General features: G+C 33.6%; 1 protein-coding gene across 1 annotated transcript; it reads right to left on the bottom strand.

The window, feature by feature from the left end:
- Window positions 1–2,136: 2,136 nt before the first annotated feature.
- On the bottom strand, window positions 2,137–15,107 carry LOC110641285 (ethylene receptor). The gene is made up of 7 exons (XM_021792949.2): window positions 14,737–15,107; window positions 12,930–13,883; window positions 11,801–12,169; window positions 11,411–11,677; window positions 11,190–11,317; window positions 10,781–10,978; window positions 2,137–2,675 (listed from the first exon to the last, which is right to left on the bottom strand). The coding sequence occupies exons 2-7, from the start codon at window positions 13,833–13,835 to the stop codon at window positions 2,324–2,326; spliced, it is 2,220 nt and encodes a 739-aa protein (XP_021648641.2). The 5' UTR covers window positions 13,836–13,883; window positions 14,737–15,107; the 3' UTR covers window positions 2,137–2,323.
- Between the last annotated feature and the right edge of the window lie 817 nt (window positions 15,108–15,924).

Below are 15,924 nucleotides of genomic sequence, written 5' to 3'. Positions count from 1 at the left end.
TAATATCCTGTATTTTTCTCCATTAGTAAATATGGTTTAAACCGTTAATTACGATTAAATGACGCTAATATGATAAATATGTGGTGCTGATGTGGCAACACATGATAAGCACATTAGCACCACTTTAATAATTTTAAGTGTGTTGTGTGTCATCACTCAACGATATGACGTCACGTCAGCATTATTTATGCATTAAAATATTAAATCACAAAGTATTTTTTTTTATTTTTTTCTTAAAATATATATATATATTTTTTAAATTTGTGGTTCAAAATTTTAGTAAAATTTAGAGAGAAATTTTCTTAATTCAAATGTAAGAGTTATTACTCAATAGAATAAAATAATATTGTTTATATAAAGTAGTATTTATATTTTAGTATTATTTATAAATTAAATAAAATTCTTAACACAAATATTTATTAGATAGGACATTATACAATTAATTAATTTTTAAAAACTTAAAAAACACATTCCCTAAATTTAACAAATAAGATTGACTGAGTTAAGTATTTAATCCATTTCAATTTATTAATTTTATTAAATTACCATGCTTTCTTTTCTTAGTAATTATATAATTCAATTTTAGTAATCGATAAATTAAAAATATTATATTTGAAAAAGCTCTTAAGAAAAATAACTCGGCATTTAAAAGAAGTGAATTTTTTTTTTTTTAAAAAAGAAACTACTAAAAACGTGACTGCTCATTTCAACAATGTTATTTCTAAAGATTAAATTTGAATTCTCTTCTTAGGAGCATAGCGGGCTTACCACTCTTGTTGGTGGAAATCTTATTTTTTTGCTTGTTGAAATAGCAATGTAAATCTTATGCCGTACATTATAGTTCTTATTCAGTGCATGCAAATTTTAACAAAATTAAAAAGATAGATTAGAATTGAAAATTTCGTGAGGAAAATATAAAATATAACTAATATAAAATTATCCATATGTAGAACTACTATTTTTATCAAAGGCGAAATTCCATAATTAAGAGTTATGAAAAATTAACCCGCTTATTTATAATAATTTTTTGTGCATGTAAGTTAAAATTTTTCATTTTGATACTTATAAGCTAGTTTGATTAAGTATTTTACTATATTATTCTAATTTAATTTTTAACATTTCATCATAAATTTCATTTAATTTTTTTTTATCATTTTAATAATAAATATGTTTATAATTTATTTTTTACCAAATACATCAACTATTTATCTATTGATTATAAGCACTTTAAGCAAATAAATAACGGTTTAAAATTTTAAATATTTATAAGCACAAATTAATTTATTATAAGTTGATTTTCATAAACTAATCCAAACACCTTCTCAACAGCAACATCTAATTAGTGGTAATTTTGGTAGCCATAAATGTACTTCCCAATCCATTCCAAGAAAAGAAATATTTTTTACCAATTGGACATGAAAACAGGAAAACAATCTAGCCATAAAACCATTAAAATTTTAGGCAATCTATTTAATCTCACTACCTGTCCCTAGAAATAATCAGAGAAAAGAAATGCTCCGAAATATCTATTATAAAATTAAACTTAATCATTCACCTTGTATTCTTCCCACCAAATCTCAATATCTCTCAGATTTACTTTGAGAACCAAAATATTAAGATGGCAGCTTCCAATAGGAAATGGGTGATTCGTGTTCTCGTCATGTTGGTTGTTAATGAAGTTTTATTTGCGGCCCTAGCTAATGAACCTGAAAATACTGAAAAGTTTCAACAAGTTTCGACAACCTGGGGTGGCAATGAAGCGCCTGCCGGAGCACCAGCATCAACACCAACAAGTTCTCCGGATTTTTCAGTTGGAAAAGGTCTTTACAGAACAAGAGATGGAAAAGTAATTCGACACTAAATTATTTTGTAGAAAACATCACATAGCATAGAAATCCATTCAAAGGCATCTGCTTCTTCACTCATATATGGGATTTACTTCACACAATTTATAGAAGAGCTTATGCGAGTCCAAGAAATACCAAAAATCTGTACCTAATAATTTCTTAAATTTTTTATTATTATATATATTTTTTGGCTTCTATAAATTCGCTAGTGAATCTAATGTTCTTTTTATTATTGTGTTTTTTTTTAGAGAGAGAGATGTAGAGGAACAGGAGAGAGATGAGAGGGATAGAGGAGACAATGGGGGTAATTTAGGTATCATTGTATGACAATCTGTTTTATACAAATTCAATTTAAAGAACAGGAACAACAAAAAATTCATTTTCAAGGGATATGCTCGGTTCTCCACAGTCCTGGAACTGTTTGTTCCATCTGGGTTTCATTAACTGGTTGCACATGTCATTTACATCCCTACTGTTTACATGGCCTCGAATAGAACCCGATGCTCCAGAAGATCTGATAAAACACCCCTCATCTTGTCAACAGAGACAGGTTTCAGTATTACACCATCCATGCCGACCTTCATGCAGTTTTCCTTTGTCACCTTGTTTGCGTTTCCAGTAAGCGCCACTATTAATGGCCTTTCATGACGTTTTGTGAATCTTTCATGTATGCGGATAGCAACTTCAAAACCATCAGGCATGCACACATCCATAAATACCACCTTGTGGTCCAGAGAAACTACTCGTAAACACTCATCGCTGGAGCTCACAGTGGTCACATCACAACCCAAGTGCACGAGAAGTCCTTTTGTTACCATCCTGCTAACCCTGTAAACCATAAACAAATTTGATGTTCACATTTACAGCAAAAATTTGCTTAACTTCAAATATGATAGTCGAAATATTGCATACATCGGCTGTGTTATATATATATATATATATATATATATATATATATATATATAATCCCATCTCTTATACCTATACAGATTATAGTCAAAGACATCTGAGGGGGAGTTTTAACAATTGATTCTACCTAAACATAAACCTGAAAGCACTACAGCATTAATGAGCAGAAAGGCTCCTATTACCTTCATTACCATAAGTAAATGGTTGGAAGCCACCATATTAAGTTCCTCATGCCAACTCTAACCAAGGTAAATCCAAGAAATTTCTCATTAAAAAAAAAAAAGAAATCTTGTTCAAGCTGTGCTTCAGTTGCACCAGGCAAAGACAACTTCCAATTCCATTTTGTATCATTTTACTGATTTTCTCTCATGTAATCCCACCTTTGTGAAGGGTTTGACAAAGGGATGAACTCAGAATTAAAAAGTTAAAAAAACTAGGGACTTATTGGTTCAAAGTTTTTGAATGAAGATAAGGATTGATATTCAATAATGCTGTGTGCCTATCCATCCGTCCTTTTTTTTTGTCATGTCTGTCATGTATTCTAGTCGTCTGTGTCCATATGGCTACCATTTCTCCCAAAGTTACTTAAGTATCAAAACTTAAATCAAGTTGAAACTCATAAAGTGGTCAAATTGGTCTTGAAAGCCCAAAGCACAACACTTGACAATGCATTCAAACCAAAAGTAGTGAAGTATTCCCTATTTCAACGATTTTTAGCTAAATTCATAAGATGTTCATATAACAGGCATACACTGGTACACTTGACAATGCATACAAACCGAAAGTAGCGAAGTATTCCCTATTTTTTTTAACTAAATTCATGAGATGTTCATATAGCAGGCATACACTGGTACACTTGACAATGCATACAAACCAAAAGTAGCGAAGCATTCCCTATTTCAACGATTTTTAACTAAATTCATGAGATGTTCATATAGCAGGCATACACTGGTACACTTGACAATGCATACAAACCAAAAGTAGTGAATTTATTCCCTATTTCAATGATTTTTAACTAAATTCATAAGATGTTCATATAACAGGCATACAGTGGTGACTTGCCACATGACCTCTTCAAATTATTTTTAAGTTAAATTTGGAGATCAGTTGGAATACACGTCTAATAAATATAATTTTATTCTAATATTTATTTATTTTTATCTAACAATATTTTTGATGAAGCACTGCACACTTTGCACAAATACCTTCATATATATATATATATAGCTGTTATAAAAATATATTTCACAAAGTTGGAAATAACAAAAATTTAATTTTACTTCAATTGTACATAAACTACCTCCTACAGAAGTGTGTGAATCATTAAGACGCATGCACGATACATTTCCTGATACATACATACTTTGAATTGTCTTTGTTTTATGCAATGAAAATATCACTGCAATAAATAAAGTTGAAAAATTATTTAAAATGGTAATAACTAGTATGCTTAAAAGCACAGACCTGGAAGGAACTTTAGTAAGACAACAAAAAGTGCAATTAAATATTAGGATATGGACAAACTAATATTTTCTAATAATAACAAATTGCCCCTTACACATAATTCCTAAACCAAGATAAAACTTTTAATCTTTTTTTTTATTGCAATTTAGATAATTTTAGGAGGGAGGGAGGTGTTAAGAATTGAGCACCTGACTTTTGCACTATAAGGCAAACACATGATAACTAGGCAACAAGTCAAATAGCTACAAAATAGCAAACGTAATTATTTTATACCATGTGGAACATATCATTATCTTGTGACATTAAAATTTTCTAAGCCTATTTACAGTATCATGTTAAATTTGGAGAGAGTGTTGGGTAAATTATGTATTAATTTATTTTTAATATGGGTTTATATAAGTGATTAAGTTGTTTTACACATCAAAATGATTAGCCAAGTTAATATTGCAATTCAACCATTTATATTTACCCTTACATCTTTGTATTTTCTTCATGTAGACAAGAATTCTCAAGCCCAACACTCCCCCAGTTAGTAATAACCCAATATGGCCCAATTATATAGCCTCATGAGCGACTGAAACCCACAACACAAACCAAACTCTGATACCATGTTAAATTTAGAGAGAGTGTTAGACAAATTATGTAATATTTCATTTTTAATCTACGCTAATACAAGTGATTAAGTTACTTTTCTTTATATATCAAAATAACTAACAAAGTTAATGTTGCGACTTAATTGCTCCTATTTACACTTACATCTTTGTATTTTCTCAATGTGGACAAGAATTCCCAACACTTTTCTTTTTTTTGCCAAAAAAAAAAAAAAGCAGCTCTTTGGGTGTAACGGTCACTGCTCCTAGGCTCAGGATCTGCACGTAAACACTTTCGTTGCCCCTAGTTTAACCGACCCAGGGGACCTACCACCCATCGAAGAATCTTTCCAACAAAATTGCCAACAAACTATATGATCTTTTATACAATTTTCATGGTGCCTCGAGAAAAATATAGACAAAACCCTTAATCTCGGTTTTGTATTGCCAAATCTTGTAAATAGGTACAATTCCAAGAACAAAAAAGCATTTCCTCATGATCACAACTGTCGCTTCACACAGCAAGAGTCTGCTCGTTTCCTTTGCTGATGTCACACATTAGTTTGAGATAAGGTATCTGTGTTATATATAAGACTTAAGCAAACCTCTTCCATTTTAGCTAGTTTTTTTGGTGGAGTTAGGATAGTCAATTTTCTCTATATGGTATCAGAGCATACCCTACTTCATTGTTGGACCACTCGCAGATGTGTTTGCCTGCAAATTTCACGATCCAAATGTTCATGTCTGGGCATGAGGGAAATGTGTTATCTCACATTGGTTTGAGATAAAGTATTTGTTTTATATATAAGACTTAGGCAAATCTCCACCCCATAAGCTAGCTTTTGAGGTGAAGTTAGGTGGGTCTATTTTCTCAACATGGTATCAAAACCTACCCTACTTCATTGTTATGCCACTTGCAGATGTGCTTGTTTGCAAATTTCACGTTCTAGATGTTCATGTCTGAGTATAAGAGGAGTTTGTATTATATATATGATTTGGCAAATCTCCTCCCCTTGAACTAGCTTTTGGGGTAGAGTTAAGTCCGGTCCATTTTCTCTACATATCACAAATTTAGTTATAAACTAGTTTGGGAGCAAATAGATAGGATTTCGATTAGAAGTGCTCCATATACAAGGAGTATTGGAATTTAAGATACTAAGGAATTATTCATTGTAGAATTAGAAAGTTTAGAGTTTTATTATTTGAATTCTATCATTAGGATTACTATTATTTTTTCTATTTTGTTTTATTTAGGATTCCTTATTAGTATTTGATTACAGTTTCCTATTTAAGGATTCCTAATCCTAGTAGTAATAGGACTAGCTATTTTACTATAAATACATACGTTATCTAGGGATGTTACACATTTGATTATTATGATATTATTGACAATTGAAATTAAATAAAATTTTGAGAATTGGTTCTCCAGATAATTTGTTTCTCTTGATCTTTGGTTTCTTTTTGTTCTACATCAATTTAGTATAAGAGCTTCTCTGATCTGCCTTTGAGCAACTAGCCGCAGCTTCCTGTAAAAACTTCCCTCCAAATTTCCCTTTAGATTATTGTTTTAAAAAAATTTACAAAACTTAACCCTCCATTTCACACTCGCACAACCCAAGTCCAACCACTGTCTTCACCGGCCATCACAGTTCAACCATCAAATAACCTCCATGCCATTGCTAGAAGACTCCTCAACCTGAGGCAACTCTAATAGCAAAACTCTGTTGACCAGAAACTTCCCAAAGAAGATTTGATTGGCTTGGTTTTTGACTCAAATAAGAGACCTGACTGAAACAAGTAGACCTAACCTCTTCTTAGCATCACACTACTTCTCGGAGGCTTGCTAACTTCTGTTGATTCCATACCTACTGTCACAACAACCATTCGATGTCTCTAGAGTGAGAACCAGATGGGTCAAGTTTGACCTGGATCCTCTCATTTAAATGTCAAGAAACTTCCTAGAGATTCACCTGACTTCGGCGACCTAGCCAAGCTGACAGAGTTCCAGTCAAGCACCTCTGCATTGAGATCCAACCGGATCACGTACAACTTCGCCTGGATTTGTAGTTGAGCTCATAACTCCTCAATGTGTGCTCATTCCACCATATCCAATTCTTTTTTGCTTGTGTCATTTTGCCATATTAGCAACGCATTAGCTTCACTTCACTCTGCTGCAACTTGCCATGTCAACCCCACACCATCAACTTTGACCACATTTTTCCTAGTTTCGACACTTTTGGCATCCATTTTAGGTTAGAAAAATACTCCTAAAGGTTGAAGATTTGTGTTTTGGTAAGGTATGTTAACTTCATGTTTTGGACTTGCATTGAGAGACTACAAGATGAAACTGATTACTACGAGGCACAATTAGCTGATCTATATTATTGGGTAAATAAATATGTTTGTGTTCCTGACGTATAAAACAATTTATATTATAAATATTGATATATCTAACAAATTTTATAAGTTAGGGAAAAAGGTCTTGAAGCTTGGAGAAAAGAATTTGTGATTTCAAGTGTTGTACAAATGAAAGCATAGCTTGATAACATGCTTAAATTGAAAGCAAAATTTGATGAGTTATCAAAGGTTCACCTGAAAGCAAAGCTTGATGAGTTATCAAGAGTTGTTACAGATTAAAGGCAAGAACAAAAAGAGTATCTTGAATTCGAAAAGCAACTTAAAAGAGTCTGAAATTGAAGAATCTGAATATTTGGCAGTTGAGCATTCACATGTTGAAAAAGCAGCTCTAGAAACACATGTTGAAGAAACTATTCTAGAAGAAGAAGAAGAAGAAGAAGAAGAAGAAGAAGAAGAAGAAGTTGATGAAGCTGCGCAAGCAAAGCTAGAGGAAGACATGTTGGGGAACAAAGAAGATCAAGCCCTGGAGACTTCAATTGAATTTGAAGAAAATAAACCTATGGAGCCGACAATGGAAATTGAAATTTTTTCAAATTCCCTTATTTTTACTAAACTGAAGAGTCTTTCAATTGAAGTTGCTATCATTGAAGAAGAAAAGATTGTGCGTTCTCTTCACTTGGTTCTTAATTTTTCCACACTACAAGACTCGAGGTTAAGTTTTCTCTAACAAGGAGAGAATGATGTAGTATTGGAATTTGATTCAACTTAAGATACTTTGGAATTATATTCATTATAGAATTAGGGAGTTGGAGTTTCATTATCTAGGAATTCCATTATTAGATTTGTTATTATTTTTCTAGTTTGTTTTATTTAGGATCCCTAATTAGTATTTGATTAAAGTTTCTTGTTTAAGGATTCCTATCCTAATCATAGTTAGCACTAGGACTAGTTATGTTACTATAAATACATGTGTTATCTAGGGATTTTATAGATTTGATTATTATGATATTATTGACAATTGAACTCAACTCAACTCAACTAAGCCTTTATCCCAAAAATTTTGGGTCGGCTATATGAATTCTCTTTCTCCACTCTAAACGATTTTGGGTTAAATCCTCGAAAATGTGTAATGCTTCTAGGTCATATTATACTACTCTCCTCCAAATCAGTTTAGGTCTACCCCTTCTTTTCTTTCTATCCTCTACCCTAATGTACTCTACTTGTCTAACTTGAGCCTCCGTATGTCTACGCTTCACATGACCAAACCACCTCAATCTCCCATCTCTCAACTTATCCTCAATTGGTACCACTCCTACATTTTCTCTAATACTCTCATTAAGGACTTTATCTAGTCTAGTATGGCCACTCATCCACCTTAACATTCTCATCTCCGCAACTCTTATCTTAGACACATATGACTCCTTCAGTGCCCAACACTCACTACCATATAGCGTGACCGGTCGTATGGCTGTATGGTAAAATTTTCCTTTCAACTTATTGGGATCTTGCTATCACAAAAAACTTCCGTAGCACGTCTCCACTTCAACCATCCGGCTTTATTCCTATGACTAACATCCTCCTCACATCCCCTATCTACTTGAAGGACCTACTTGAAGGACTGAGCAGAGATATTTAAAGTGACTACTTTATAACAATATCACTCCATCCAAACTAACTCCATCCAAACTAATTCCTTCCCTATCACCAGTTCGGCCTTCACTGAACTTGCAATACATGTATTCTGTCTTGGTTCTACTTAACTTAAAACCCTTTGACTCTAGAGTACTTCTCCAAAGCTCTAGCTTTCTATTAACTCCTTCTTGAGTCTCATCTATCAGAACTATATCATCCGCAAACATCATGCACCAAGGGATACTCTCTTGTATATGTTTCGTTAATTCATCTAAAACTAATGTAAAAAGGTAAGGGCTTACAGTTGAACATTGGTATAATCCAACTGAGATAGGAAAATCTCTTGTGATAGGAAAATCTCTTGTGTCCCCTCCCACTGTGCGCACAATAGTAGTTGCTCCTTTATACATGTCTTTCAACACTTGTATGTACCTAATAGATACTCTATTTTGTTCTAACACTCTCCATAAGACATCTCTTGGAACACTATCATAAGCCTTCTCCAAATCGATAAAAACCATGTGTAAATCTTTCCTCGCATCTCTACATTTCTCCATTAAACTTCTAATGAGAAAGATCACTTCCATAATTGAACGACCAGGCATGAAGCCAAATTGATTGGGAGAGATAGAAGTATCATGACGTAGTCGATGTTTCACAACTCTATCCCACAACTTCATAGTATGGCTCATGAGTTTAATTCCCCTATAGTTTGAGTAACTCTGTATGTCTCCCTTATTTTTAAAAATAGATACTAAAATACTCATCCTCCATTCATCAAGCATTTTCTTTGAATTTAGAATCTTATTAAACAATTTAGTTAACCATGCCACTCCCATATCTCCCAAACACTTCCACACTTCAATTGGTATTCCATCGAGTCCACAGACTTTACCCACTTTCATTCTCTTAAGTGCTTCCTTTACTTCTAAAGATCTAATCCTAGTATAATTCACATTCTTTTCTATTGCTCTGTAGTCTATATTCACGCTATTACCATTTTGACTATTATTAAAGAGATCATCAAAATAATTTATCCATCTTTCTTTAATGTCCTCATCTTTCACCAACACTTTTTCTTCTTTATCCTTAATTCACCTAACTTGATTGAGATCTTGACATTTCTTTTCTCTCCTCCTTGCTAATCTATATCTTTCTCCCTTTCTTTAGTTCCAAGTTTCTCATATAACTTTTCAAAGACCTGCACTCTTGCTTGACTAACTGCCTTTTTTGTTTCTTTCTTTGCTATCTTGTACTGTTCATATGCCTCATTATTATCACACTTAGGTAATTTCTTATACCATTCTCTCTCTCTTCACTGTCTTTTGTACTTCCTCATTCCACCACTATCTCTCTTTTGAGGGTAGTCCATGTCCTCTAGACTCTTCAAGTACTTTTCTAGCTATTTCTCTAATCTTTGGTGCCATCTGTATCCACATATCATTGGCCTCCATATCCAGCTTCCATGCTTCGGACTCGAGAAGCTCATTCTTGAACTTCACTTGATTTACTCCTTTGAACTTCCACCACTTTGTTCAGGCTACACTATTTCTTCTAACCTTACTTGAATTGTTCCTAAACTTGACATCCAAGACCACTAACCGATATTGACATTATTGACAATTGAAATTAAATAAAATTTTAAGAATTGGTTCTCTAGAGAAATTGTTTCTCTTCCCTAAATCTTGAGAATTTGTTTCTCTAGATCTTTGGTTTCTTTCTATTCTACATCACATATATCCTAAGGAACTCTGCAACTTTTGAAAGAACTATACCTGCAGAACTTCGAAAAAGTGTATTTCCATGATTCTATGATACCATTTCTAATGTTTTCAGGATTTCCATTCCCTTGTAATTTCTCACTATTGCTATAGATAGAAAAAAAAAAAAGGCCAGAAGCCATTATAATAATTGCCCAATTGTGATTAATGCCTCATGAGCTAATGATATATGCTATGATAAGATTGCAATGTTACTGACCCGTTATCATCCATTACAAGAACTTTCAGCCCAGAAAAAGTTGTTTGCCCATGATTTGCTGGCCCTTTCTGCATGAAAGGATGCTTCGATTCATTTGAGCACTCAAGAATAGCAAGTTTTACAACAAAGATAGCAGTGCATCCCTTGCCAAGTCCTTCACTCTCTATCCAGATGTGTCCTTCCATAAGATTTACAAACCTGCAGGCATGCAACAGTTATAATAAATCCTATACTGCATTTTCATTAACTTCAAGCACAAGCAAAACCTGTCTACCTATTTATTTTATAAACGAAAACCATATCATAAGAAGAAAAGTGTTTTTGGAACTAATTATATTGCCTGAAAACTAAATCAGAAATTGAGTACTGTAAAAAAGAGAGAGAAAGGGGAAGGGCAAAAGTAAAGTACCTCTTACAAATTGCAAGGCCAAGTCCACTGCCACCAGAATTTCTGGTTGCCAATGATTGATTTTGTGCAAATTTAGTAAACAACTTAGGAATATCTTGGGGGTTTATACCTAGTCCCTCATCTTTTACCTATGCCAGAAGATAACAGCCAGATATATCAACTTTTAGCATTAATAAATGATATCCCGAAGCAGAAGATGTTTTTGAGATCAGACTACCAACCTGTACACGCAAATAAAAGTGATCATCACTTGGCACTGGGAAAAAATCAGGAAACCGAAGATCTCTTAATGATTCTGGTCTAGCAACAAAAGCAGTTATTGAGATGTTGCCTTCTTTAGAGAACTTCACAGCATTACCAACAACATTTAAAATGGTTTGCATAAGACGTTTCTCATCACCAATGGCATATTCTGGCAAATCTGGAGCTAAATTTAAAGTAACAGGCAACTTTTTAACAGATGCAATAGGCTTGATCAAGTTAAGGACCTGCAATGGAATGGGTAAACAAACACTTAACTCAGCAACTAAATGCAACCAGATTTTAGAAAATTACACATCCAAAGTCCACACTGAAATTTTAGCAAATTTAACAGGATCACATAATCCTACCTCCCTGAATACAGCACGTAGATTAAAAGTTCCCAGGTCAAGCTGAAGACTGCCATCTTCAAGCCTTGAAAGGTCTAATACATCATTTATTAAAGTAGCCAACAGGTTACTACTCTTAAGAATTGTCTCAACCATCAGGCGCTGCTCAGGCGTCAGTCCAGTTTCTTGCAGTAAGGAAGAAAGTGCAATAATTGCATGCATGGGAGTTCTCATCTCATGGTTCATGACAGCTAAGAAATCATTGCGAGCACGGATAGCTGTTTCTGCTTCTCTCCTTGCAAGATCAAGTGCAACATTCCGCTCCATAAGAAGATCCCTTGCCCTCATTGACTCTTCTAAGATAGCAGCATGTGATAGAGCAACAGCCACCTGTTTAGAAGATAAATTTAACAAATCATGGAATCATTATTTGCTGCTTTAGATGGTATGATCTCTTCTTTTTCTTCCATTTTAAATGAGGTACCATATAAGCTGTGAGAGACCTTATAGTTGACAACAAACTTCAGTCAACTATTCTCAGTTGTCTAAGTGCCTGTATAAGTGCACCTCTATTATGTCATTGGGAGAATTGATGAAGCAAAAGAATTGATTAATTGTAGAATGTTCTCTCCAGTTTCTTCCTCCTCTTGTCCCTTTCTTTCCATTCTCTACCCTAATTTCTTTCTTTCTTAATTCTTAATTTCAATTTTTTTCCTTCTTATCTTTTTCTCCTGCTTTATCTATTCAAATTCTCCTCTCCGTTATATCTCTGTTCCATCCTTCTCTTCTAGTAGGAAGTTTATACCATGTAAGCTGCAAATGGTTTTCTAGCTCCCAACAAAGAACAATGCACTGGCATTGCTGCATTGGTAACATAAGAAATGATATCCATTTTTGAAACATTTATACATGATTCCACTCAGAGGGGCAGCCAACACTTCCCAAAATTCAACTTGCTGCCAATTATGACATTGAATAGACCTTAAAAATTTAATAAAAACTACTAAAGCAGTACTTGGTATAAGTATGAACTCAAATAGCAGATAAAAAAATGGTAAATAATGCATATAATTGGCAATTTCACTATAGTTGAACTAGAAATATGATATGCAAGCAATAGCAAGATGATAAATAAGGCCACCTAACTCACCTGGTCAGCAACTACTTCAACAAGCTCCAACTCATAAGCATGCCACTGCCTTGCACTATCTGAGGGAAGCATTAAAACCATCAAAGCATAGCGTTTGGTAGAAAGCTCAGGCCAATCATTAATTTGGAAATTAGAGAGATGAAGAAGTGGAACTCGAACAGCAACCACCTCTCCAGGCATATATTTTCCAGCAAAAGGCCGTATTCTTGCCACTGGACAGTTGGGTGATATTTTTACAGCACGGTTACTACTGAATACTTGATTAATCACAGGAAGCTGGATAGGCACAGTATATCCAACAGGATTCTGCGGACGAAGAGTGTAGGAAAGTTGAAGCTCTAATCCAGTTCGGGTGGGCATCCACAAGGCACACTCTTCCAAAGCTAACGTCCTACCCAGTTCAACAAGAGTGGTCTTTAGTATGGTATGTCTATCAAGCGTACTCCTGATCTCATGAGTCAACATCCTAACATGCCGGCCTGTTTCTTCCTGTGTACGGATCAAGCCCATCTCTCTATCAAGTTCTGCAGCCTTGTTTTTCAAAAATAGTTCTCTAGTTTTAACACTCAAAAGATCAGGAATTATGTGCACAAGCATAAGGGCGGTTATGCAAGACACTACAGCAGTTAAAACTTTTGCTATGGTCATTACAATTGCCACAGTTCGCGTATGGATAGTAAAAGTCCACAAATTAATAAGATGTGTTGCCCCACATAGAACTATAAAAGCACCAAACTGCACAAGCACCCATCTATAAGGAAAAACTGCTGATTTCTTAACAAAATAAATGAGCTCTAGAGGGATGGAGAAATAAGCAAGAGCAATGAAGAAATCTGAAATATATTGATACTTCATCAAAAGTTCCTCAGCTGGCCATTGTGGCTCAACACAGTTGCAAGTCTCCATTTTGAATGAAACTGAATCTCGTCAGCCAATGCTTCCTCTTTGACTTACCTGAAATGGAAGGTTCACAATCATACAAATGCATTTCAAGCACTCCAACCATCACCAATATTCCCGTCAGATAATAACAAAACACAAGTTTTGAAATATGGCCACCACAATCAATTATCAACTTCCAAGCCAGTATAAATCAGCAAGGAATGACCAAAAAGGCACGATCGCCATGGTACCAGCAAGTCTTACGTCACAAAAAAGAAAACACTCTCTACCAAAACATTAAAGAGACAAGTTTAAGAAAAATGAAAAGAAAATATCAATTCAACGAATTCCCATACTCATATCCAAGAAAGCAAAGCATTTTTAAAATCCAACATTTCTTGGATTGTTTTCTGGACCATATTTACCTCTTTTGTTTTACAAATTTTGAGGAAGCATGCCATGAGATTTTACTTCTACTTGAAAAATTAAATCCTATGTTACATTGAATTTGGAGAAGAAGGACGAATTGGAAGAGAAAGGGTTCTTATATTGAATTATAGATCGGGAAAGGGGCAATGGAAACATGTATAATTAAAATTAAATTTGCCAATTTCCCCCACCCAATTATCTCACATGATTAGAGCAAGAAAAATAGCAAAGCTGCTTATCTCACTGTGAAAGCAACCAAAGCATAATTTCAGGCAATCTGAGAAGAAAGGAAACAGTACTAGACTGAAGAGAGCTTCTCAGTAACACTTTCCACTTACAGCAAAAGCTCTTCCCTTTGTCTATTGCATGGGAAACATAACACAAACAAATATCAAAAAAAGAAAAAAGAAAAAAAAAATCACAAGCAAAGAAGAAGTGTACAAAAAATAGTCAAAATCAATTCCCAGCCACCGAAACCTAAAACATCGATTCTTACTCAGTTCAGTACTTGCAATAGGTCAATAAATTCGCACCAACAATTCCTTCCATATTCCTCCTAATTCACGTGAGCTTGCTCCTAAAGATCAAAACTTGTACCTCATCCAAAGAATCACTGGCGAGGTCTTTTAGAAGCCAGAAGTAACGAGTAAAAAGATAGGAGAAATTGGGGAAATCTTTTATGAAAAGTAGAATAATTTCAAGCAAGCTGAGATGAGAGCAGACAGTGGCCGGAGTTAAATCGGACGAAAGAGATTATAGAGAGAGACGAGTTGGGACTGGTGATGGACGGGATCGTACCGTCATTAAGGAGAGTGGGGACTTTGGCGGCTCGGTTTTAGATGGTAATTATATGGTATGAATAAAACTACACCGCTTACCGTAGGTCGGTCCGGATGGGTTTAACTGGGTTGTCTTGATTTCATTATTTTTCTTTTACTTTTTTTTTTTTTTTTTTAAGTTAGATGGCAAGAATTTATATATGTGTTATATTTTAAATAAATAAAATTTAAATATTTTATATAAATTATTAATTAAAATATATAAGATCAAATAGATTTAAATATTAATAATTGAACTTAGGACCGACACAAATAATTTTGAATAATTTTAATTAAATTTATAATGAATTTAAATTTAAATTCAAATAGAATAATTTTTACAATTATTTCATTTGTTACTATCCCTAAATACTCTAATTTAGATTTGATTTTGGCTAAATGCTCAAATTGTTCATTTAATTATGGGCCAACAGATGATTTTATCCTTCAATTTAAATAAGTTAATTAAATCCTCTTATTACTTAAGTCTAGAGTTTCCAAATGTTAATGTAAATAAAATGCTCAGGAGATCTGGAAGAACAATGTTCATTTTTTGAGAATGCATTCTTCCTTTCTTTCGAATTTGTTTTTTTAATTTTTAATTTATTGCTTCTGTAATTCAATTTTTAATAAAAGAAGAAATTATAAAAAAAAAATATTTATTTTTAATTTCTTTTCTTAATTATACTTTACGGTCATTTAGTTCGTTAATTACTTAACAAACTTACTACGTCATATGCCATATTATGGCCAACATACGTGATGACAATAGGATAAAATTTGAAAAAAAAAATTAAAAAACATAGGATTTAATTGATAATGTAATTAATATAAAATATATTTGTAAAAAAAATTGAAAGTATAGT

Source organism: Hevea brasiliensis, chromosome 8 (genome assembly GCF_030052815.1).
Source record: "Hevea brasiliensis isolate MT/VB/25A 57/8 chromosome 8, ASM3005281v1, whole genome shotgun sequence".
NCBI lineage: Eukaryota > Viridiplantae > Streptophyta > Magnoliopsida > Malpighiales > Euphorbiaceae > Hevea > Hevea brasiliensis.
The sequence above is the reverse complement of the archived record's forward strand: the minus strand, read 5'-3'. Positions and strand labels throughout refer to the sequence as shown.